The sequence below is a fragment of the Sphaeramia orbicularis genome, chromosome 24 (assembly GCF_902148855.1).
Source record: "Sphaeramia orbicularis chromosome 24, fSphaOr1.1, whole genome shotgun sequence".
Lineage (NCBI taxonomy): Eukaryota > Metazoa > Chordata > Actinopteri > Kurtiformes > Apogonidae > Sphaeramia > Sphaeramia orbicularis.
This window is the reverse complement of record NC_043979.1, coordinates 34618305-34643778: the sequence shown is the minus strand read 5'-3', so window position 1 is coordinate 34643778 and position 25474 is coordinate 34618305. Positions and strand designations below refer to the sequence as shown.

At 38.3% G+C, this 25474-nt stretch overlaps 2 protein-coding genes across 3 annotated transcripts; both read left to right on the top strand.

Moving 5' to 3' along the window:
- Positions 1-528: 528 nt before the first annotated feature.
- Positions 529-20270, top strand: pum2 (pumilio RNA-binding family member 2). Its single transcript, XM_030128837.1, is given in 24 exon segments — positions 529-668; positions 2152-2341; positions 2344-2394; positions 2396-2518; positions 4815-4883; positions 5172-5277; positions 5505-5692; positions 5797-5969; positions 7757-8051; positions 8134-8227; positions 8348-8452; positions 8596-8741; positions 8944-9064; positions 9906-10046; positions 10143-10442; positions 10579-10806; positions 13070-13337; positions 13508-13637; positions 13787-13921; positions 14036-14173; positions 14673-14798; positions 16071-16192; positions 16404-16596; positions 17703-20270. Coding segments are annotated over 23 exon segments (3561 nt in total). The 5' UTR covers positions 529-668; positions 2152-2164; the 3' UTR covers positions 17835-20270.
- Positions 20271-22350: 2080 nt separating this feature from the next.
- Positions 22351-25259, top strand: LOC115415315 (syndecan-4-like). Of its 2 annotated transcripts, none has more exons than XM_030128842.1 (5): positions 22351-22486; positions 24462-24540; positions 24633-24697; positions 24832-24931; positions 25007-25259. In XM_030128842.1, the coding sequence occupies exons 1-5, from the start codon at positions 22421-22423 to the stop codon at positions 25171-25173; spliced, it is 477 nt and encodes a 158-aa protein (XP_029984702.1). In that variant the 5' UTR covers positions 22351-22420; the 3' UTR covers positions 25174-25259. The 2 variants fall into 2 exon arrangements, with proteins under 2 accessions (XP_029984702.1, XP_029984700.1); XM_030128840.1 differs by having other exon boundaries at positions 24633-24733.
- Positions 25260-25474: the final 215 nt, after the last annotated feature.

Sequence of the window (25474 nt, the reverse complement as noted above, 5' to 3'; positions counted from 1 at the left end):
TGACAAATTAAAGCTTTTTTTGAAACTCAACAGCAAGCTACACAATTTCACTTACAATTAATTAATCACACAATTACATAAATAGGTGAGTAAATTAAATAAAATAAAAGTAAAGGAATAAACAAGAAGAGAAAAAACAACAAACAACAACAACAACAATAATAATGATAATAATAATAATAATAATAATAATAATAATAATAATAATAATAATAATAATAAATAAAAATAAATAAATTACAACTTAAATTCGTCACATTAGGCTTTAGGGTTAGTGCAAAAGTTAAGTGTGTCTAAATAGGATTTCAAATAAGATTTAAAGACCACAAAGCTGGGTTTCTGATTGGCAAATTTGCTTGTATGTATATGAAATTTAGCTAATAAGGAATGATATAGGATTATGATTATGACTGAGTAATACACGCTGAGGCACATATCTCTTGCCTCCACATACAAAGGGTACGTAGAAAAGGCAAATTTACATTGACATTGTTACGCATGTCTACGTAGTTCACGCTATTTACAGGGAGGGGGCACTAGCGTAGGCAAACTCTTAGCACTGACTATCAAGCCTTGCTAAATCACCGCTCTCTCCAAGGAAACAAAACAATATAGAATCGGGTTGACGGCGTGCTACAAGAATAGACCCTCTCTCGACACGACAGCGCGTGAGTATCCCCGATTTTATTTGCTCACATCGAAAGCAAAAGCCCAGAATAGCGAGTGTTTTTAACTCGACTGCCGTGGTGTGAGTATTTCCCCTTTTGTTTAGCGGTTAAGGCCCCTCTGTTTGGAACTTGAAGGGGGGCCATGTTGTTTAGCCACTGAGTGTTTGGTTGATGTTATAGCTCATAACACCAACTTAGCAATTAGCGTTAGCGGTGCTAGCTCTTACGGTAATGTTATCTATTTTGATTTATCGTCACTAGCTATAAAAAATATTGCGTGGTCCCTTAAGGCAAGGAATTAGCTTTTCTGAAAAGGGGACTCGCTCGTCTGTCATAAACAATGGTCAATCCGTGAATTTAACTTTGATGTCTAGGGTAGCCAATAATAAACACAACAGGCCTGCTGCGAATAGCAATAGCTGGTTAGCTAAAGAGGTTGCTAATGTTCACTCCGGCCAATTGTCATTTGCTAATGCTAAGCGTATCCATTTCCTATGTCGAAAAAACTTATTTATGCACACCTAACAATAAAGAATGACAAGAAAAGAAGTTATTCACTGTTACAATTGTGCTGCAGTGTTAACGTAAATGCTTGGTGTAAGCCGTGTGTAGCGTTCTCCTTAGCAGCGAACCTGCTTGCTGTGCTAGCTAGCAAGGTTGCTAAAAGGCTTGCTCGTCGGTCTGCAAAAACTGACGTGAACAGTGATATTTATTAATTAAAAAAACCTGGCGACTTTCATCGTGACTCACGTTTATTAAATGTTTGGATTAGCTTTGAGTTTATGTCTATTAATTTTTGAGAACGCTAGCGTTACATGAGCAGTAGCATAACGTTAGCCTTATGGTACCTAGCGATGGCTAACATTAGGCTAACAGTAACGTTAACTAGCACAAATGGTAATGAAAGCCACTAGCATCCGTATCAGTTAACTGTTTTGTTTTTACTTTCGTAAAACCACGAACCAATGTAGCACCAACGGTCTCACAATTTGGCATAAATGACATGTCACTGGAAAGAAAACACACTTGAGTAACAAGGGGAAAAGGGGAAATGTAGACGAGTCGCGGCATGGAAATAGCAGCCAATGCGTTAGTCTTGTAGTGGCGTCAAAAATATAAGTTGTTTTCCATTTCAGTTTGTACTATTCTCTCTCAATTTGTAAAGTCTGGTTTAATGGGTCCTTTACTTGAATGCCTCACAGACAAGTTGGCAATTAAGGCCACACACCGGTACTATAGATCGTATTATATTGGAGCCTGACAAATGTGTAAAATGAATGTGTTGATAATTGCTGTACTCATGCTTGATTATATCAGAAGTCCTTAATTTGATAACACAGTTGCCCCTTTAACCTAAGCAATGTGTTGTGATGCTGACTACAACAAGTCTTTCCCATGGACATATAATAGAATGAAAATCAACATTTGAAAGGTGTCACTGCAAACTATCATGTCATGACTAATTCATGTTCTGTATGTTTAGGCTTTCCCGTGGAATGAGCGTTCCATGCAGCATCCTAGGTATGAATGACGTGGCCTGGCAGGAGACGAGAGGTGGGATGCTGCATGCAAATGGTGCTCCTGAGACCGGAGGTGTCAGAGTTCATGGTGGAGGGCCCCTAGCCACAGTCGGGGGTGCTGGACAGGGTCCTGGAGGACCACATCTACAATGGTCTTGACAGGAGTGTTTAATCCTACCCCAGGTACTCCGCAGCCTCCATTGAGCGGGGCGATCTCAGGATGATGCAACAGTTGGATACTTCTTTCAGAGGCAGCCTGGAGAGCAGCTTGGAGGTTGCGCACCCAGCAAACATCGCTGGCCGACTGGAGATGCCAACCATGTCGATCAGGTAAACTGTTTCAGTCCAAGAAAAGGCTGTACAGTTAGGTCAGGGTAGATAATCTGCAGTGTTCTGTGTCTAGTTTTTTCTGTACTGCACATCATTTTCTCCATTATGTAGAGATTCCTTTCTGCTTGCAGAACATGTCCTCCTTTGTTCCACATTTGCAAATATGCAGATTAAGCACACAATTTGTACGAAACATGCAAAATAAAGGCTTTACTTCTTTTTTTAAATGAAGACACAAAAGTGCATGTTCAGGCAGATTGTATCAGGCTAACAGGGTATTATTAAACAATATTCTTCTGCAGCTGGAAACAATTGTGCCATATCACTGATTACATCTGTTGATATCCTGCTCACATTTAGAGAGAAGTCCCCTGCAAAACAAGTTATTGTTGGTGTTGCTGCATTGTAATCTTTGAGCTTCACTGTGCAGAAAGTTAATGCTGCTGTGCTGGGTTTGGTACTGCCAGGTTGTATCAAATTTGTATCATGATACTATGTGACTGGAGAAACGCATCCACTTACTGTTTTGGAAGCAAACAGGCTGCATTTTTTATTTTTTTGTTGAGCAAGAAAGTTCTCCAGAGCAATTATCATGATTTTGTAATTTAGGCATTTTCACAGTTCATTTTACATATTCCTAAGCCATAGTGAATTTAAGTTTAGGGTGTGTACTTGCTGTATTTTTGCCATTCCAAATCTCATGGAGCCAGTCCTGTTCCTGTAGGCAACTTTTTCCACTGTAATATGAAAACTTTAGTAGGAAACAGCATGCATCCTGTAAGACATGAACCATATTTATGAATTGAATAATGTTACTTCTGTATTCATTTGACAGGGGTTTGATCACCACTGCAAATGTGTATTAACAGCGTAACTTATCCTCAATGTCATTGATAACCAAGCTATGGGTTGTCCAGTAGTGAAGTACTAAAGAATTTTAACATCAGAACATTAGTTTGAGATGTGAACATCAAATTAGTCAAATCTAGAACTGTTACCAAACCACCACAGCACTTGTAAATGACAATATTACAGAGGAAACGGTGCTTTTGTAATTTTTCACTCTGTGTTCCTGAGTTTAAACCACATTTAAATCCATGATGGATTTCTTTTTAGCTAATGTATGTAATACAAATGAGAAGCATTTTTCATTGAATAAATGGGTGTGTGTAGGATTTCCTGTTAAATGTAAGAACTTACTCTGTTGTGTTACTCTGGGCATGAACTCAACATGAGTTTAAGCTTTTGTTTGTTGATGCCTGTTATAAAACATAATTTGGTGGGGTTTGTTTTTATCAAGTAAGCTGCAGTACCTGGCCATTAAGAGATTTCCACTGAAGGAGTGTCTGTTAAACGAGAATTTCGATTCAGGATACTGCTGTGTCTTTGTCTGCTATTGTTCAAGCAGAGTTCGGAGAATTAGAAAGTGTTTTTTTCTATAGACAAACCTGTTCTAGTTTTGTGTGCACCTGTCTATTTTATTCCTGTATTCTAGCAGTTATGGGATTAGAGGTGAGGTACTCTTGTCACCACAGTGTGAACCATGTAGACAAAGGTGTGCTAAACATTTCAGCCCCTACATTTTGAAATGAGTACAGCAGTAAGGGCAGTACTTTGATCAACATATTGGTACAGTGCTGTGACTGATTTCTAAACTGCCATCTATCCATTATTTTATCAAATGTCTACATCAGTTTAGAATTACTGAGACTGCCATCACAATATATATTCTTATGGTACATGGAAATACACATCTTGCCTGACAAGAACATAGACTGTCATTGATGTGGTTGTATTAGAATAGATTTGTAAACCTTATGATGGGCTACTTGCTAACCCGACTAAATAACTGATTTTTAATCCAATGATGTCTTGTCTGTACTTAACAGTAAATTGATTTGTACAAAAACGTGATTTCTATGCTCTTGTTTTTGAATTTAGCAAAAACGTCACACCCTAATCTCTACCTCAGTGCATTTTTACAATGGTGATAAGATTGCTTAGTATTTATTAGGATGAAAATTTTATGTAAGATTAATTAATAGAATAATACAGCTTGTTGCAAACGGTCATTTTTGGATATTTGTACATAGTATAAATACAAAGTATAATCTTAGCTGATGGTTTATTTTTAATTATATAGTATTTTTTTGAATTGTATGTTCCTCTTTCTTTCTCATAGAACCGAAATACCATCATGGTAAAACTAATCACGACAGCAGGTAATTTAACTACTGAGTTTAACAGTGCATCAACACCCCCTCCCCTCCCTTCCCCACCTTTTTTTTTCTTCCAGGTCCGGGCTGTGGATGAAATGAACTATGACTTTCAAGCTCTTGCTTTGGAGTCGAGAGGGATGGGAGAGGTAAGATTTAAAAATAAAAAAAATTCATGTCCCCCTAATAACTGGCAATTTTCTTTGCCTTGTCTAGTGTTAAAAACAAATATGTGATGGGGTGATTTTTACATGTGTGTAATATGGTACAGTATGGAGAATAAATAGGATAGAGCAGCTCTGCTCATCCAGACATGTGAGCCTGATGGATTCATGTTAGATTTGAGAGGAAGGTACTACTTGATGTAGAAGCGTAAGTGTGTATGTATATGGACATTGCAAAATAAGGGCCTCATGACTGTCATTTTGTTTTAATAGCTCTTGCCAGCAAAGAAGCTGTGGGATTCTGATGAGTTGGCAAAGGATGGAAGGAAGGGGATGCTCCTTGGAGAAGAGTGGAGGGATAATGCCTGGGGATCATCTCGTAAGTGGCTCTTAAATAATTTTTTATTTTTCACTTTTATTTAATCAAGAATCAGAATTTGTGTGGTCTAATGTGAGGACTATACTCCCAGCCCAGTTCTGCACATAAATGGAAAAGCATCTTGCCCAATGAGCATGGTTTGCCGTGTTCTCTGGTTGGCTTTCCAACCATCTATAACTGTGTATGTACACAGCTGTTTAGATATTCAATCATGACTTTTCGTTCAGATCACTCAGTGTCTCAGCCAATCATGGTGCAGCGGCGGCCAGGCCCGAGTTTCCATGGGAATGGCGATGCCAATTCTGTGCTTTCGCCTCGCTCAGAAGGTGGAGGCCTTGGGGTGAGCATGGTGGAGTATGTCCTGAGCTCATCTCCTGGTGACAAGATGGATGGTCGCTACAGGAATGGTGGCTATGTAAGTCAACATTCTGTCTCATTCTTCCTAAGAGAGGAAGCTAGTGTCGTTCATTCAACACATATTTGGAAGTGGTTTTCATATGTAAATCAATGTAATTACAGGGTAGTGGAGATACTGACCAGGATGGTAGAGAGAAGAATGATGCCCAAGAGAAAGTGTCCCCCTTTGAAGAAGACAAGAGCCCTGAGATGAAGGTTGGAGAGGATGGTGATCCAGCAAAAGCAAATGGAAGAGGTCTGCTTAATGGCATGGATAGAGACTGCAAAGACTTCAAGTAAGCTTTTATTTTGCATCTTTAAAGTCTTCTGCACCCTGTCTCTTCCATAATCCTTTCATCTCAGAATACACGGAGCTATTTCTTCAGGTGGCTTTACTGACACGTTGCTAATTTTAAGCAGGGGCCACATACACGGAGTTTAAAAAATTGTACCATCTCAGGAAATGGTGGAGTTAATTTCAAAACTATGACAGTGTTTGTGGGCAATTCGATTAATGAAACATGGTCAGTCAAAGGGTCTCAAAAGTTGCGAAAGCCTATGGTAATTATATTGTTCCATGAAAAGATCTGAAATTCTGCCTGTAAAAACTAAATTAATTAATTATTGTCAGAATTCAGACAAAACAGTTTTAGCCAGTGGTGTGTAAGATGCTGTGCATTACTACTGATGTTATATGTTCAGAGACCACAGCTATCATATTTACTGAGTTCTTGGTGTAGCAGGAACAGGTCATGGGTATTAATTTTGGCGTTAATGCTTGACACTAGGGCTGCACGATTAATCGATTTTAAATCGAAATCGGATTTTTTAATTAGGACAATTTTTAAAAAAGGGAAATCGTAAAATCGATTTCATCTCTCTCGTGCCTCCGGGCCGCGCGCCTCCGCGTGCCCGCGGGCTACCGTAGGCTCTTCCTGTGACAGCGGTCTGTCACAGAAGTCTGTGTAATGACCGGACGTTAAATCTGTTCATGAACCCGCAGTACTTATACCAATATAAGCCGTGGCTTCACGCACGGATCCCGCAACTGAAATATAACTGGAAGCGGATCCGTACCGTACTGTCTTCTTGCGAACCGGGTCCGGGTCTCGGGGTCATCAGCCTCAGCAGAGGAGCCCAGACAGCCCTGTGCCCACACACATCCACCAGCTCCACACATAGAATCCCTCCAGTGTGTCCTGGGTCGGTCTGTTCCACGCACAGATCCTCCAGTTTAAATAGAACCGCATGTGGATCACTCATATTAACCTGGTCCACGCACGCACGACTGATGCCTGTCACTGACTGACACTGGTATCCACTGCTGTGGGCCAGATACCCAGAAAAGAAAGAAAAAATAAACTTTTTTTTTTTAAATAATTAATTTAGTCCTCTTATTTGCTAAATTTTTCATTCACAAATGTAAGTTCTGTAACACAAAACCAAATATTATTTATGTTTTGTAAGATGTTGAAATTTATTTAAAGCTGTTAGATAAATGTGGAAACAAAAAGGCTGTAACAACTATCAGTATTTGCTCTGATTTGGACATTTTCTTATAGTGTATTCCCCCTGACAAACTTATGTTATTTTCTTGTTGTATACATTGTTTGTATACTCTACTTCATTTCAAAGATTTAATGAAGAGAAAAAACAAAACAAAACTGTGGGTTCATCACGTGATACCATCACAGCTTTGAGGTCAGAGCAGTGGCTTGCATTGTGGGCTGCTCACAAAAACGACATGCTGACTGCTGTTGCCTTTTCTAGTTATACCCAAAATCGAAATCGAAAATCGAGTTTTTAGAGGAAAAAATCGGGATTTTTTTTTTTTGGCCAAAATCGTGCAGCCCTACTTGACACTGTTTTACAGTACAGTTTCACATAGCAGTATGAGTGCTTACATCACAGTAGTTACTATCATTCTTGACATAGATGGCATTTTAATCTCAACGTGTTATCGTCACAATGGTGAAAGTAGCTGTCAATATTTATAAGCTTATTCAGATGGAATTTCTGTTTTGCCTTGATTTGAAATAATTATACAAGTCACACGTCCTTATATTATATATTGCTTTCTTAGTCCGACCCCAGGTAGCCGCCAAGCATCACCTACTGAGGCTGTTGAGAGGATGGGTCCCAGTCAGACAGGTTTGGAGATGATGGGCCAGCACCACCCTCATGCTCTTCAACAGCAGAATCCTATACAAGGCAAAGCCCCAACTGAGGACTTTCAGAACCAAGAAGCCCAGAACATGGGGGGTATGGAGCAACAAGCTGGTGTAGAGTCACTCCAGTTTGACTATGCTGGGAACCAGATTCAGGTGGATTCTTCAGGGACCCCAGTGGGATTGTTTGACTACAGCTCTCAACAACAGGTTTGTTGCAGGATACACAATTTTAGACGAGGGTTATATTGAAGTTTGGCCAGCGGATTTTAATTCTCAAATTTGTTTTCAGTTGTTCCAGAGATCTAATCCCCTGACTGTTCAACAGCTCACTGCAGCTCAACAACAACAATACGCCCTGGCTGCCGCCCAGCAGCAGCATCTTGGTAAGTTACTTTTGTGTCCTATATTATGGCTCCAGTTGTCTGTCTTTACTGTTGCAAAATAATTTGATTGAAATTTGATATGGAGATATAAATTACATTGCTGTCCCTCCTGTGAATCAGCTGGCCTTGCTCCTGCATTTGTGCCAAACCCTTACATCATTAATGCTGCCCCCCCTGGAGCTGATCCCTACACTGCTGCTGGTCTGGCAGCAGCCACGCTTGCAGGTGATAACACAGCACATTTTCATCCCTTGTGTCATTTCAGCTTAGCCCTTTACTGAGATGCAGCCATATTTGTTCTTTGTTTTAATAAAGTCACGTTGTGCTAATGTCTGTTAGATGAGTAGCTAACTTACTGTTTTCCACAGGTCCCACAGTGGTTCCACCTCAGTACTATGGCGTCCCTTGGGGTGTGTATCCAGCGAATCTCTTTCAGCAGCAGGCTGCATCAACTGCCAATCACTCAGCTAATCAGCAGGCATCCAATCAGGGACCAGGGCCTGGCCAACCACAGGTAAAAATTATGTGTGCTCTATTTATTGTAATGTGGCAACATTTTTCAGGTGCTTTTGCTCTTACTATTGTTGATTAATTTGCCCATTTTTGTCTGGGGTGTAATTTATGTCTGTGAATTGTTTACATGCAGGTTCTCTTGCTTGAGAGTTCACATTTTATTGTTTTAAATTTTGAGTGACTGTCTCCAACTTTTCCTTCAGGTCATGCGCACAGGAACTAACCAGCGCCCTCTTACACCTGGGCAAGGTCAGCAAAGTCAGCAGGAATCACTAGCTGCTGCAGCTGCTGCAAATCCTGCATTGGCCTACACAGGGATGCCTGGTTAGTACAGAACTCGTTACTGAAACACAGACTACATTTAGGTTAGGTTTAGGTTTAATAATGCACTGTTACTGGCCTAGGTCATGTAAAAGCTGTAGTGGGGTTGAATATTCCAGATTAGACCTTATTTTGTGAAATGTTTTTTGAAGAATTGTATAGAACATTCAGTACAAGCATCTCGGTTTGAGTTTGATGGTGACTCATCTGTTAATAGTCTGCTCTGTGCATTGTACACAGACCAGCTAGGCATCAGTTTATAAGATTGGGTTAGTGATGCATATTTATAACATAAGACCACATGTCTGGGCAGGAGAAACATGCCTACTTTTAAACATTAAGAAAGGCATAGCTATCGACAGGTTTGGATGTGCACAGATATGAAAATGCTGACCTTTTCAAGGAGGTGATTGATAGAAGGCACCTGGAACTCATATTCAAATAAGTCTAACACCAGAGGGAAAGCTAATGTCAGCAAGAATACAGGAATATTCTTTCTATAGCCTATATCAGGGGTGGCCAACCCTGGTCCTGGAGAGCCACTATCCTGCATGTTTTAGATGGTTCCCTCTTCCAGCACACCTGACGGTCGTTATCAGGCTTCAGCAGAGCTTGATGATAGGCTTATTTGAATCAGGTGTGTTGGAAGAGGGAAACATCTAAAACATGCAGGATAGTGGCTCTCCAGGACCAGAGTTGGACACCCCTGGCAATATATCAAAGACTCAGTAGGAATATTGTCTGTTTCAGAATTTTAAAAAAAAAACCTTTCATAGTCCTCAAGTTCACTAATTCTTGTCGTAACAGGTTAGATTTTCTTATTTATAATTACTCTCTCCTCCAGGTTATCAGGTTTTGGCTCCTGCTGCCTACTATGACCAGACTGGGGCTCTGGTAATGGGCCCTGGTGCTAGAACTGGGATAGGTGGACCTGTTCGTCTAGTTCAGACCCCTCTTCTAATCAATCCTGCTGCTGCACAAGCCGGTAAGTACTGCTCTAAGACGGAACTATTTTCCAAGTAATGGACGCTAATAGGTATAGACAGAATTTTACTCAACACTTGTTCTCTCACTTCTCCAGCAGCTGCCGTGTCAGCATCTGGCTCCGGTAACAACATGTCTGGTCCTCCAGCCAACGGGCTCTATCGCTCCATGCCTCAGCCTCAGCCCCAGCCACAGCAACAGCAGGCACCTCCTCCCAGCAGCGGCCTGCCTTCCAGCTCATTCTATGGTTCTGGATCTGTACCTAACACTTCTCAAAGCAGCTCTCTTTTCTCACACAACTCTGCCCCACCACCAAGCTCCTCTCTGGGCTTCAGCAGCACAGGTGGTTCACTTGGTGTCGGCCTGGGCTCTGCTCTTGGAGGCTTTGGCTCCTCAGGTCAGTGACTCAACCATGTGACTGATTAAATTTTTTTTTTTGTTTTACCTGTGGTGCATTTTTCCTGTATATTGATTAGTTCTTTCTTGAAATGGCTCCCCTTTTATTCTTTTAATTTTAATTTTTTTTTTTACAGTATCCAGCTCTACCAGTAGCAGTGTATCTCGCAGGGACTCGCTCTTGGCCAGTTCTGACCTCTACAAACGCGGTGGTAGCAGTTTAACTCCCATCGGCCAGCCCTTTTACAACAGTCTTGGTTACTCCTCTTCACCCAGCCCCATTGGCCTAACACCAGGCCACTCTCCACTCACTCCGCCACCCTCTCTGCCATCCTCTCATGGATCCTCTTCCAGCCTTCACCTAGGTAAGCCTGCAATTCTGAGTATTAAAGACATAGTATCCCAATGATGATAAGCCTAGTTCTGGTGTAAACTTGGGATGGTTTGACTTTTTTTTTTTTTTTTTTTTTTTTTTTCTTTTTTTTGAGTACGCAATCTTTTAAAAAAATTGGGTATGTTTGTCTGTTTTCAGGACTGACCTTACAGGCACATTGCATCAGTTAATCAGTGGTTGACATTCTATGCATTCACAAAAGTAGCACGCAGCAATTTAGGCAGGGTTGCCAAATTTTGAGTGATAGAGCAGGTATTGGGCTTGCACAATTATGAACAAGCAGGTAAGTGGGTTATAATGAAGCAGATTATTAACTTGCTCCAAATATTGCAGGTAAACTTTTTTTTTTTTTTGTTTATCTCCTTCACTGTCAAGTACTGATGACAGCCAGTAATGATCCAGTCCAGCTTGTGCAGCCATTACACTTTCATTTACTGTCTCTGCTTAGCATGATCACACACATTGTGTTTACCAGGGGTTTCAATCATTTTCAGAGTAGACGGTTATTTGTTAAAAGTAGGTGGCTCTTCCCAGATGGCAGGGTGGCCCCCAGTGGGCGAAGCCCCCTTGTACACTGAAGCCTCCCTATGCCACATTCAAGCAAAATGACTGTTTTACATACCTCATTTTACCTAATTTTATGACCAATTTTAAAGCTGAAAAGAGCACTATGCCTGTATTGCAAAAGGCAAAGTGTAGACCTCATAACAGGTAAAGACTAAAAAGAAAACGTGACCTTGCTCCAAACTACATCTAGTGATCTCCATTTACATTATTCTTTGTTCATGTATTATTCATATATATTTGTACATTATGTATTTGTTGAAGGTCAAATCAACTTTAAAATGACAGTCATTTGATAAAAAGACACATGCTCCTCGATCTTGTATAAATCTGATGGTCAAATTAATTCAGGCTGGGAGATCTGATCACCAAATGGGCCCTGGAAGACTGGAGAGAAGTCTATTGCAACTGAAAATGTAAAAATATACTGATAACTACTACTCCAGATATATAGGTTTAATAAGGGATACTAGCTGGTTTTGGATTTTTGCCAGTTCATGTATACATTTGCAATAAAGTTTCCTGAAGCTGGTTTGTTCTGTTTAAATATGAATATTTCATATTCTATTTTCAACCACCATCATTCATTATGTATTTTGGGAAATTTGTTTACATAGAAACTATTAGTTTACATCTTACAAAGATCTGTTATAATTTTCAAAATCCATATTTTGCTTTTTGGCATTTGAAGCTACAGACATACATGAAGCACATGATATCTTGGCGAGACTACAGTATATTAAGTGACCATCAGTGTAGATGGGAGAATTTATTCTTTCTGGGAGAACTCCACATATCACAAAATTTACACCCTTGTGAACAAAAAAAAAAAAACAGTATCTGGTTTTACAGAATAGTGCTGTTTGGATCTAATATTACCTGGGCACGATTCTGGGGTCCCAGGGAACGTCAAGGTGCATGTGCTCAGCCGTGTTTGTATACAGTGGATGCCCCGGCAATCCAGGTCAAACCCGCTGTAGTTCTGTGTTGTCCGCACATGGGATTGCAGGGTCACATTCATTGGCTCAATAGACCTTTGACCCGGTACGGAGGTTGACATTTCCCCGTGTGAATGAATGACGATATATCCAGCAGGGGTCACTAGTAATAGTAATCTGGTGATACAAGTAAAGCCCCATGATCCATACGTACACACACTTATTTTTTTTTCACGATAGGGCGGGAGGTTTCTATTCTTGTGCCGGGCGACAGAAAAGACCTGACCTGGGCTGCGGAGCGGAAAGTAGCCGGTGACACATATTAAAATAGCCGGCGAAAATCGCTGGCAATTATTGGAACCCCTGTTTATTGTAAAGCTGTTGTTAGCCCAAGGAGTATGAAATAGTAATTTACTCATGCTATATGAAGATTTCATTTTTAATAGAAGCTACTTAAGCTGTTTTCAAGCTCTGTCGGAGGGATCTAAACAATGGTATTATCTGACAAAAAAACATACACACATGTTAATCACTCCCTAATGATTAAAAAAGGATGAGTTCCCAGTGATGCTCCTTGAATTGTATTTTTGCTTGACATGCCCCTCGAAAGTGTATAGTGACTGTATGTACATACAATATTAAATTGATTGATTAGGTCTTCTGTATGTGTGGATTTGTACTCGTCCGTGGGAAAAAACCCCTCTGTTTAGTCATTATTGTTGTTAATCGTAGGTGGCCTAACAAATGGCAGTGGCCGCTACATCTCTGCAGCACCTGGAGCTGAGGCCAAGTACCGCAGCACCGGTGGGACGTCCAGTCTGTTTAATTCCAGCAGCCAGCTGTTCCCTCCATCTCGGCCCCGCTACAGTCGCTCTGATGTCATGCCGTCCGGTCGCAGCCGCCTGCTTGAAGACTTCAGGAACAACCGTTTCCCAAACCTCCAGCTCCGTGACTTGCCAGGACACATGGTGGAGTTCTCTCAAGACCAGCATGGATCCAGGTGACTAAGAAATGCTTTAGAGCTTATATTATAGATTTATTCTGCTCCAAAAACTTAAGGATTTCATAAACTCTAAGGATTACCATAGGATTTATTGCTTTGTTGTGCTAATATCTGACTAATTCTCTTCCCTTTTATCACAATTCCTTCTTCTGATCTTGTCCTCCTAGATTTATCCAGCAGAAGCTAGAGAGAGCAACTCCTGCTGAGAGGCAGATGGTGTTTGGAGAAATTTTGCAAGCCGCATACCAACTGATGACTGATGTATTTGGCAACTATGTCATCCAAAAGTTTTTTGAGGTGGGGACTATTATAACACTGTGTCCTATCTATATAGTACAAAATTATCTAAAACAGTACCCCCAAAGTATTGCCGGTTTTACAAATGAGTTGCATGTAAACCATGTTTGACAGTGTTTAGAGTTTTTATGTTATGTTGTGTGATGTAGTTTGGAAGTGCAGACCAGAAACTGGCGTTGGCAACACGCATCCGTGGGCACGTCCTCCCCTTGGCTTTGCAGATGTATGGTTGCAGGGTCATCCAGAAAGCCCTCGAGTCCATTTCCTCTGACCAGCAGGTAATTGTAAGTGAGATTTCACATCTTTTTTACATTTTGAGATCTTTTACTTGTCAAAGAAATTGTAAATATCATAATCATCACGTTTTGACACAATTTCACCTTTGATTCCTCTGTCAGAGCGACATTGTCCGTGAACTCGATGGCCATGTGTTGAAGTGTGTGAAGGACCAGAATGGGAATCATGTGGTGCAGAAGTGTATTGAGTGTGTCCAGCCACAGGCCCTACAGTTCATTATTGATGCCTTCCAAGGCCAGGTGAGTCTATTATGAGCTGCCTTGTATGTCCATTTCACTAGGGATGTATAATAAAATCACAGTAACGGGTCAATGTTTGATGACTTGTATAGCCGTCAATTTTTCCATGGATAACCCGTTCATAAAATTAGAAGCCACATTATCAGCTGTACCACATGTTCTGCTGTTTAATGGCAACAGTGTACTAAACAAAAGCAGTGAATGAATGTGTAACATGAGTTGTAAAAGCAACATTTATACAAGTCCAGCATGAAGAAATTAGATTTGTCTGCATTATAATGCATATGTAGTTCCATTATACATAATGAGCATAGTGTTGTGTAGTTGGGGCTGACTAAAAACTTCAAAAGCTGGTCCCAGTTACATAACAGAGCTTGTGATTTCTCATAAAATCCATGTCCAGTTTATAAGTAGACCTAAGGAGGAAAAGCTGCAAGTATTACATCATTTTGTCAATATTAAGACTCTTGTTGCTCATAAAATATTGATCTTTTTGCAGGTGTTTGTTCTGTCCACACACCCTTATGGCTGCAGAGTAATTCAAAGGATTTTGGAGCACTGCACACAGGAGCAAACTCTGCCCATCTTGGAAGAGCTTCACCAACACTCTGAACAGCTGGGCCAGGTGAGCACATCTGTCTTCATTTAGTCTGATTCAAAAGCCTAAATGACTTAAGATGATAACGCTAATGTGTGCTAGATGTGACTGGTAATTGTAGATATGTGCTTGTTTTGTTTATGTGCATGTCTCCATGTTAAAACATTTCATATTTTTAGGCTGTCATTGTTCTGTGTAGTTGTGGTTTGCTAATTGTAAGGGTGAATGTAATTGTACTGTTAGTTGTCATTACATCTGATATATGTGATTATTTAAACATCCACCCTGCCCCCTCACTTATTTCATCTAGAAATATCAAGGCGTATCATTGGAGATGACACCCAAAACATATTATACAGTGTCCCGCGATGCACTGTTCAAGGTCAGAGCAATTTGCCTCTCTCTCGCGGATGTCCCCGTGCTCTTTCCTCTTTCCCTTTATTTTCCCCCTTTTTTCTTTTGTAAAAACATCTGATCTTAACATTTAGGTAGTTCAATTCCCAACTTGACAGGCCTTCTAACCCACTGAGCCGTCTTTTTTTTTTTTTCCCTGCCTTTCCACCCCTCTCGCTTCATGCCACAGAGGATTCACAAGGCACATGCTTCTCTGCTGTCTGACAAACCCTTTGTTTTTGCCTACAGCATCTCCTGATCAACCTGTTTTTTCTGCTTTTAATTTATTAAATTTCCTATAATGTTGATCGAAACTCCCCAAGAGTTTTGAAAAACTCTTTGGACAGAAAGTGTGCGTACTTCATGTTCAAACCAATCCCCAAAAAATGGAAAGTAATACATGCTTTAATCAAAACAGATTGAAAGGAAATGAATTTGGAGGCAATTGCATTGTAATAAGAAGGTGGAGATGTTACCTACCCAACAAATTACTACTATCATACGATGTCACAGTGGTTCTATTTGTTGTTTGGTCAGGTGAGTCCCTGTCTCCATCTTGTTACTCTAAAGTTACACCCATAACTGTCTATCACCCATTTCTGAAGGGGCAAAGATGCTATTGGTTGTGTTGTCTGGTCCGCATCGCTCCAAACCAGCAGCATCTGTTTTGTCTGACCTTCCGCAGTGATGACGTAATGGTTTTTGGAAGAGTCCAAATGGGGGTGTCACTCATTCATCCATCATTGTAGAGCTGCATGATTATCTCACACCAATTAAGACCAATGGGGAAAAGTAGTGCATGAGTATTGACCAGAGCAAAGGGTGTTGCACTGATTGCTTTGTGATTGGTTAATGTTGATATAGTCTTTTGCCTCAGTGAGCTTACACCTACACTGCCTCCTGCAGGATCAATATGGTAATTACGTCATCCAGCATGTTCTGGAGCATGGCAGGCCGGAGGATAAAAGCAAGATAGTGGCAGAGGTTCGAGGAAAGGTTCTTGTACTGAGTCAGCACAAGTTTGCAAGGTAAGCAGTGCTTTGTGGTGGAAGGTATTGAAATGTTGTTGACGTACCTCAGAAATATTTATGTAATGAATACCATGCTTGAGAGAAAATTGCCCCACACAAAGCATAAATCTTTATTTAATTTTACAGGTTCACATAAATATTTCAACCTCCCATATTACAAAATAAAATATCTATATGAATGTAATGGATTCCCCCCCTCCTCTTTCAGTAATGTTGTGGAGAAGTGTGTCATCCACTCTTCGCGTGCAGAGAGAGCTCTGCTCATAGATGAAGTGTGCTGTCAGAAAGATGGGCCCCACAGTGCTCTGTACACCATGATGAAGGACCAGTACGCCAACTATGTTGTCCAAAGAATGATTGACATGGCAGAACCTGCTCAGCGCAAAATTATCATGCACAAGGTCAGTGAAATGCAAAATGCGTATGAATATGAATGTTAGATACTGGTCACACAATTGGCAAGGCAGTGGAACATATATTTGCACTAAACTAAAGAAAAAGTGTCCAAATTTTGATACTACAGTTTTATTTCTAAACAAAAGAAAAGGGCTATACTTTACATGACGGTAAACACTGTCCATTTAAGCACTTGCTTATTGATAGATTTATATCATTAGCATATTGGCTCTTTATTGGTTGTAATAAAGAATTTATTGACCTTACTGTACAGCTACCAGGCCATTTAAGTTTTACCCTCAACAGTGTTATTATTACTGCTCATTAATAAGTCAGTAATGGTCAATTATCCTATTCCTAGTGAATTGTTGATGAACAAAACCTCACTTTGTAACGGGGAACATTCTCAATTGAATATTTAGAGCTATTTGGACAATACAAACAGTTGTAGATTTATTAAGTGTGATATTGGTGTTGTGCTACCACATTGAAAGGCCTGTGTAACATCTTTACATCCAACTTCCTCACAATCAATAAGCAGTAATGTTAAGAGGTTATTCAAAGATACTCTTAGTTGAAATCACAGTAGTTGTAGAATATAGTTATTCAGGTTAAAAACATCTATGAATAAGGCTAATGATGTTCATTTTGTCTTTTGTTAATGTAATTATACTTTTTTTTCTTTTGTTCAGACAAGGTGTAGTTTTTAGACGCTACCTGCTTGACAGTTTCGGCTGTGACTCTTTCTTCCTCAGAAGCGTCATGTGACGTGTTGCTGTCATGTCATTTACGCTTCTGAGGAAGACCTGAGTCACAGTCGAAACTGTCAAGCAGGTGACATCTAAAAACTATACCTTGTCTGAACAAAAGAAAAGTATAACATCATCTATGAGTGTCTTTATCCTGAAAAAGAGAGAAACTATCGGGTATGCTTAAAAAAACTAATGATGAATATGGTGAATTTATTTTTTTAAGTGTTACACACTGGTGAAAAGGAACAATTATTTATCACAAATTTTCAAAGTGTGTATTTTGCAGCTCCTACTGTTGTTATGCATTGGTTGTGGTGAAAGTAGTAATGATTTGACCTCGTTCTCCTCCCTTTTTTTAGATCCGGCCTCACATTGCCACGTTGCGCAAGTACACCTACGGGAAGCACATTCTGGCCAAGCTAGAAAAGTACTATATGAAGAGCGGATCCGAACTGGGTCCCATCGGTGGCCCCACAAACGGCCTCATGTAGTCCCGCTAACCTCCTGGGTACCCCGAAGAAGTAGAAGAGGAGGAGGAGGAAGAAGAGGAGTAGGAGCCCCAAGCCCCCTGTTCTATGTGAGACGCTCCTTAGCCATAGGGGTTAGCCTTTTACACCCTTTGTCATCCCATTTTTGGGGAATTACCAAAAAAAAAAGACAAGTCAACTTCACCTAAGAACGCTGTGACAACTGACCCCTGCCACTCTGCCACCCCTGGTGCCGGTCTGCAGCATGGGCCCCCCAGGGGACGCACAGTCAGCAGGCAGATTTTCCTGGGTAAAGCACAAGCCCATTGTTAATGATGTAATTGATGTATTTGACTGGTTTTCATATTATCTTGTACATTTAGTTTTTTACATTGTAAATTCTCTGTAGAAAAAAAAAACTTATACACATTTGCTGAAATTTACAATTCTTACAATTTAACACCAGCAAGTGACTTTATAAGGCTAAACTGAGTAACCTTTTAAAATCAATTCCATTTGTTTTTGTAACCAGACTTATGTCAGCTGTTCTAAATGAGTCTAGGCAATTGATTATATTTGTATATTATCCCATGCACAGTAAATCGTTCCCATGCCAAAGCAGCTGATGGATTAGTTTTCAAATAGCACTACATAGTATGGATGGAAATGAACTCTTCCGTCCACAGGTGAATACTATGTGTCACGTGCCACAGTCAGTCACCCAAAGGTCTTTAGGACCATTTTTATGAGAGCTTGGCTTCGGGGATTGGTGCTTTAGTATAGGGTAGTGTTCTCCAGTGGTGGCTATTTCTTGCCCCCTTTTCATTGCTGCCTTTTTCCAGGCTAAAGGGGGGGGGGGGGGGGTGAGTGTTTACCCTGTTCGACCAGCAGCTTATAGTCTGCCTGATGTAACTATTTCAACAGTTTCGGTACTAACTATTACAGACTGATGACACTGAGCTGCTGCATCCACTGAGCCCCGTTTGAGCCGTCTTACTTTATCTCAACCAGGTGATCACTTTGGTTTATGCAAGAAGAAAAAAGCTACCATTAACATAACTTATAGAAGCAGAGCATGAGGTTTGGTTGTACAGTGGGTGTGTAACCTGGTATAATCTTAACATGAAATGACCATAGTGGGGGGCGTTTTTGTTTTATTTTATTTTTTTGTTTTATTTTTATTTTTTTTCATGGGATGATGGGTGGGAGTGGGTTTATGCATTGGCATGCTGTGACAGGTTTTAATCCTTGGAATGATTTTTTTTTTTTCTTTCCTTTTTCATGTTTTGTGTAACATCTGTCTTGTAGTTTGAGATGAACACTGCCCTAGAAATGGTATCTTTATGTACTGAATAATCATCTCTTGCGTAGTTTAGTAGTAGTTTAGCAATGTATAGCATCTTTATGTATGAGTAATTGTTGCTTTTGGGTAGGGGGCTTGCAGCGATGATGGAACCCCCACCGCCTGAAGGTCAGAGTAGTCCAAAAATGTTGTGAAGTGGAGCTTATCCCTTCTTTTTACACCTGATGTAGACGACAGTTGGGATAAGTTGAAGAAAGGGATGTTCAAGAACCGTTTTAATGGTTCTGTTTTTGTTTTAATTTAGTTTTTAATTTGGTTGGGTATGCAAGTGCATTGGTGGAGGCCGGTGGGGCCATCAATAGCTATACAATTTACCTGTAATGCTCGTAGTGATGGCTTATTTGCTTCTTATGAATAATGTAGAATACATGTAGTATATGTGCAGTTAATAAGTGTAAGAATATTAGTTAAATTGAAAATGTCTAGTCGTGGTGTTTGACAGGCCTTGCTAAATTTGTAGTGATGCTTTTATTTCGTCTGTACAGTTGTACATTTGTAAACGTTTATGCTGTAAATGGGATGTCTTTTACACTTTTTTGGGGGAGAAAAAGGCAAAATGTGCATTTTGATGTGTGTATATTCATCACTCCTTTCCCCTTGAATATAATGTATACAGTTTTATTTGAACAAGTGTTATTTTAAAGAAAACTTTATGGCTTCACAATCTGGCATGTAATTTTTTTTTTGTTTTTAACCTGTTATGGGAAAGGCCAGCCTCTCTTTGTACTAGAGCTGTAACATCTACTGTTGATAGTCTTTCTGATGTGTGACAGTTTAAAAAAAGGAGGAAAAAAAATCTAAAACTGAGGCTGCATTTAGTCCTCTCTGCTACCATTGAAACTTCACAGGATATGACAAGAATTATTTTTGTACAGATGAGTGCTGTATTTTGGAACAGCTACTACCTTGTAAGCAAAAGCAATGTAAAATATTGTCAATTATATAAATATGAACATATGAGTTTTGTCACACTGTCAAAGTCATGTACATTTTCAGGTGGCCTTATGTACATTTCCAGATGTTAGATGAAGAAAACAAACTCATTTTTGGAAGCAGAATTGTGACTATGTATGATTAAAATTGTTCTTCTAACATTTGATGATGCAGTGCTGATTTTTTTTTTTTTTTTTTTTTTTTCCTCCCCTCTTGTTTTGCAGTGACTTTTTTTTTTGTCTCGGCAAATTATATTTTCAGAGTTCGTGAGTTTGTTAAAATGTTAGCTGAAGTTTACCCTGCGAGTATTAACATCTTAAATTATGTGGTAATAAATACTCTTAAGCGCTGTGAAAATCAATGTAAAAAGTTACGCAGTTACACCACATATATTTTATAGCCATTTGCACAAATAAGTCAAATATTAGTTAATACATGAAGACTAGCACTGAATGGACTTTTATTCTTACTTTTATTTCAGAAAATCAGTTTAACTATAGTTGGCTAAAGCTGCTGCAATCTAATAGTTAGTAAATGGAAATTACAAATAGTAATTTGAAGGGAAAAGTCAACATTTGCCTTGAATATGACTTCTGGTGAGCAAAACCTGTCAAAATTAAACATGTATTTCACAAATTTGATAAAGAAATTAGCTGTTTTTTAAAATGACAACAAAAGCCACAAATTTTCTCTGAAAGATGTTTAGAATACTGAAAGAGTAGAGTATTAAAAGTAAAGGTAGGTAAACTGATACAGAATTTCACGTGGTTATGTTTATTTCTAAAGCTGTAAATGGACTAAATGACTGTTTATTTGGCTTTACCTTAAATTATCAAAATGGTTCAATAAGGTGTTGAATGCTGTATAGTACAATGCTTTTTTTTTTTTTACCACTGATAACACTGGTCTGCAAGTAAACTGCTAAACTAAAGCAGTAAAACTTTAGAGTTTGAGTCACTAATGAAGAAAAATTAAATCAAAATTCTGGTTGGCTTAGGTCAAAATGTGAAATTGTGAGAATAAAACAGATTTTACTCAAAAAGAATGTTTCAGAGCTACCAGATCTACTTCAAAACACTGTCTACACATTACAGTACATTCACTTTTGTAAATCTATTGTGTAAATGTACATAAACCATCATGTACATTGAAAACATCAGATAACCAGTACTTTTGTCAGTTGTTTTCCAATTCATCCTATTAACTCTTTCATGCATAGTGGTCACTACAGTGGACAGCTATTCTACAGCTGTTCTCTTATATATTCATGGGTTTTGTTGTTTTAGTTTCATATCAGCCAACACATTGGACACTTATGCATCATCCCATACACTACAATTGATAACATTACTGTAACTTTGCTGTTCTAGGTAAACTCAATCTAACATATTTGAGTGTAAATCAATTCCTTGTTATTGTTATTAGACTGTCATTAACAACAAAAGTTTTTATGTTTTTTTTTTTTTTTTTTGCATGTTATCTCAATGAAGTAATGACTAGTATTAGAGTATGCTAAAATGTGAGAAAACATCAGATTAGCAGCATTAAAATGTTTTTTATTTCATAGTTTTTACAGTAAATACATGTTTGTTTTTTTTTGCTTCAAAAACTAAACGCATGGTGTCCAGCTGAGTGGACATTTTTGCAACTTCATGAAAAATAGCTAAATAAAAAAAAAAAAAAATTATATATATATATATATATATATATATATATATATATATATATATATATGTATATATGTATATATATATATATATATATAGCATCGTTTTTTTTTTAAAAATGCCTTAAGAGGAATAAAATCACTCAAGAAAAAAAATTGATTAAGGTTCTTGTAATTCATGCATGAAAGGGTTAAAGTGCACATTTAACCTCTGAGGTAGATAATTACTAAAATAAATAAATAAATAAAAACATTGTGGACCAGTGTAATAACAGTGCAAGTCAAGCACTTTGCATTGTCTATTATTATTAGTAGTAGTAGTAATAGTATAGATAGATAGATAGATAGATAGATAGATAGATAGATAGATAGATAGATAGATAGATAGATAGATACTTTATTAATCCCAAAGGGGAAAAGGTTTATTTATTTATTTATTTATTTATTTATTTATTTTCTCTTCTTTTCTTTTTTGGTCTATTTTCCTCTAATAACCAGTCTGTCATTAAACCAGGACCTTTACCACCTGTACCTGAAGCTAATGGTTGATCAATCTTTTATTGGTGGGCGGGGCTTGGGCTCGCCCACAGGCTCGAGGTTCACCAACACACCTGAGGAAGAGGAAGAGGACGGCAACACCGCAGAAACATGAGAATACTTTTAACAGCTATTTTAATGTTCCTTTTGGGAATAATACATCCAGTCAGTACGGGGGTAAGCCATTTTCCGTCCTTAAATCCTTAAATACAGGTTTATTTGAACATCGCACGAGCGCTTGAAGTGTGACAGCTCACCTTTCTCACTTCCTGTTAGTGACGGCTGTTATTGTGTTGCCGATAAGGATCTCGATGTTGAGAAACTTACAAATATGATCGATTTGTTCATTAGGATAATGATTTAGTATGGGTAATATATCCAAAACCTGCTTTATTCTGTTGTCTCTTTTGTCATTTACAGTAGATTTTATTTATGGCCCACGTGATTTTACCCGTTGGGCAAATTTGGCTGATGTCATAATCAAAATGTGATTTCACAAAAGACGAATTCAACTCCGTTTATCCATTTATTATCTGACAGAAAAGTTTTCCCAGAAAAGGACATCACACTTCACTCACACTTCACTCACTTCACCATTTGTGATTTTCAGTAGTTATATATTATTTTATAAGTTATTTAACCCTTTCATGCATGAATTATGAGAACCTTAATCAAGATTTTTTGTTTTCCTGAGTGTTTTTATTCCTCTTTGAGCATGAAAAAAAAAAAAAAACAATACGATTGAAAATTTTCTTCTGAACTTATATTAAATGTACTTCCAAAAATGTCCACTCCGCTGGAAATTTTTGAAGCAAAGAAACATATATTTACTGATATATTGTGTGAAAACTATGAAATAAAAATATTTTTAATGCTGCTATTCTGATGTTTTTACACATTCATAATACTCTAATACTAGTCACTGGTCACTTCATGGAGATAATATGCAAAAAAAAAAAACTTTTTGTAAAAAAAAAAAGTTAATTGCAGTCTAACAATAATAAGCAATTGATTTACAGTCAAACATATTAGTGCAGATCAGGTTTATCAAGAACAGCAAAGTTACAGTTATGGTATGAATTACAGTGTATGGGATGATCCATAAGCGTCCACTGTGTTAGCTGATATGGAACTAAAACAATAAAAATCCATGAATATATAAGAGAACACCTTTGAACAGCTGTCCACTGTAGTGACCACTATGCATGAAAGGGTTAAATACTTCAGCCATGCTATGATGGACTGAACAAAGTCATCAACAGAATTATCTGTAAATGAGAAAGACCTCTGGTAACTGGCAGACTGAAGAATACAGTCCAGTCTGTTACAAATGTTAATTACACTTACTATAAATAGATTCCACTGAAAATCATAGAAAAAAACACACTACCAAACTATAACTCCTTCCTTTATCACAGTCTTTCACTGGACAAAAGACTGCTCACATGGATTACATCCTTGTTAACATAGTTTAGATTAGACTTTACATCTACAACAGCGCTCTTGTCTATGTGGACTTATCTTATATGTTATGTATTATGTTATATATTACTTATTGTTATCTTAAGTCAAAGCAAATAGCAAAACTAGTTCTTTTGTTACAGGTGGCCATATTCTGTTACTGCTGGCACAAGTCTTAGAGCTAAAATAATCAACATCTTTGCATTTTTCCTTTAAAAAGTTTGATTCCTTCTGCAGTTTAATGAAAGTCTATCAAGTGCTGTGGTCTTTATGAATAAATAAGTTTCTTTTAAAAAGAGCAGCAGCTCTAATGAACTGCATGTTGGTATCATTTACCTTTACTCCTTTACCAAATGGGTGGAGTGATAATATCATTTAATACAAGCTGTATTCTTTACTCGCATAGGGTTTTATTGGTGATAACAATGTGTCACTTGCGTCATAGATGTGCTTTTAGGATTGTGTAAAGTCATGTGTTAGCATTATTACAGTGGCATCAATAGGACTTTGTATCTAGGACAGTTCTTTCCTTTATGGTTCTCAGGAAAGTACCTACATAGACTTCCTTTACCTCATTTGTTTTTATGTCTCTGGGACAATGTCTAGAAAAAGCATTTTGTAGCAATTACTCTGACAGTGTTCAACTTTAAAATAAAATTAAAAAAACATATTTTTCTTTATGTGGACCTAGGCTTCTGTCCTTCCAGATGATTTGGAGGGATCAGGATATGATGATGAGGGTTCAGGTTCAGGGGCTTTGTCAGAAAAAGGTAATGTTGAATTATTTTTAAAATTAAATTAAGATCATATGTGTTATATTCCATAAATATCTGATAACGTGTTAAATCTCATCCATTTGCAGTCTCACTTGATGAAAATAAAAATGACAAGAGTCAGCCCAACACCAAAGGAGACCGGCGTTTCACAGTAAAAGCAGAGGAAGGAAGCAAGGATGATTTCTATGTATTGCAAATGACTTATTTTAATGAGTTTCATCCTTTCTCCTTATTTTTTTGCAGAGCAGAAAATAAAACTGTGACTGTTGCTGTTTTTGTCTTCAGGGTTTTTCAGACAGGGCTTTTGATGGTACACATTGGTCTGCAGGGGAAACTATTGTGGCAAAAAGCAAGACTGTCTTCGAGAACAAAGAAACACTAGCAGGTACTAAGCAATAGTTACACAGGATTTAAAGTGATATACACAATATTGGTGTTCTGACTGGATATCTATTCACAGGTATTATTGCAGGGGGAGTAACGGGACTGGTAATGGCCATCATTCTTGCAGGAGTATTAATCTATAAATGGCAAAAGAAAGATGATGGGGGATACATTCTGGGCCAGCAAAGAGCTTCAGATGAAGATTGTCACAGATCCCATGGGGATGAGATTGTTGTAGTTTAACTGTCACACCAAAAAAAAAAAAAAGAAGAAAACATTACACTGAGGTGACAAAGCCAGGCATTTTTCCTTCTGTTTTCACTGGGAAAGCTTATCTGCCCTCATACTTTTGGGAGAAAAAAAATTGTTTTTATGACACATGATACCAATGTATCTGTTGTATATTGAGAATTTTTATATTTATATGAAAATAACATAAAAATAAATATATTTTTAAAAAAATGCATTTGAAATAAATTTTTCTTTTTGAAAATTATTTTAACCTCTGTCTTTTACAAAAATTTGCAAATTGCTGTATTGTGTC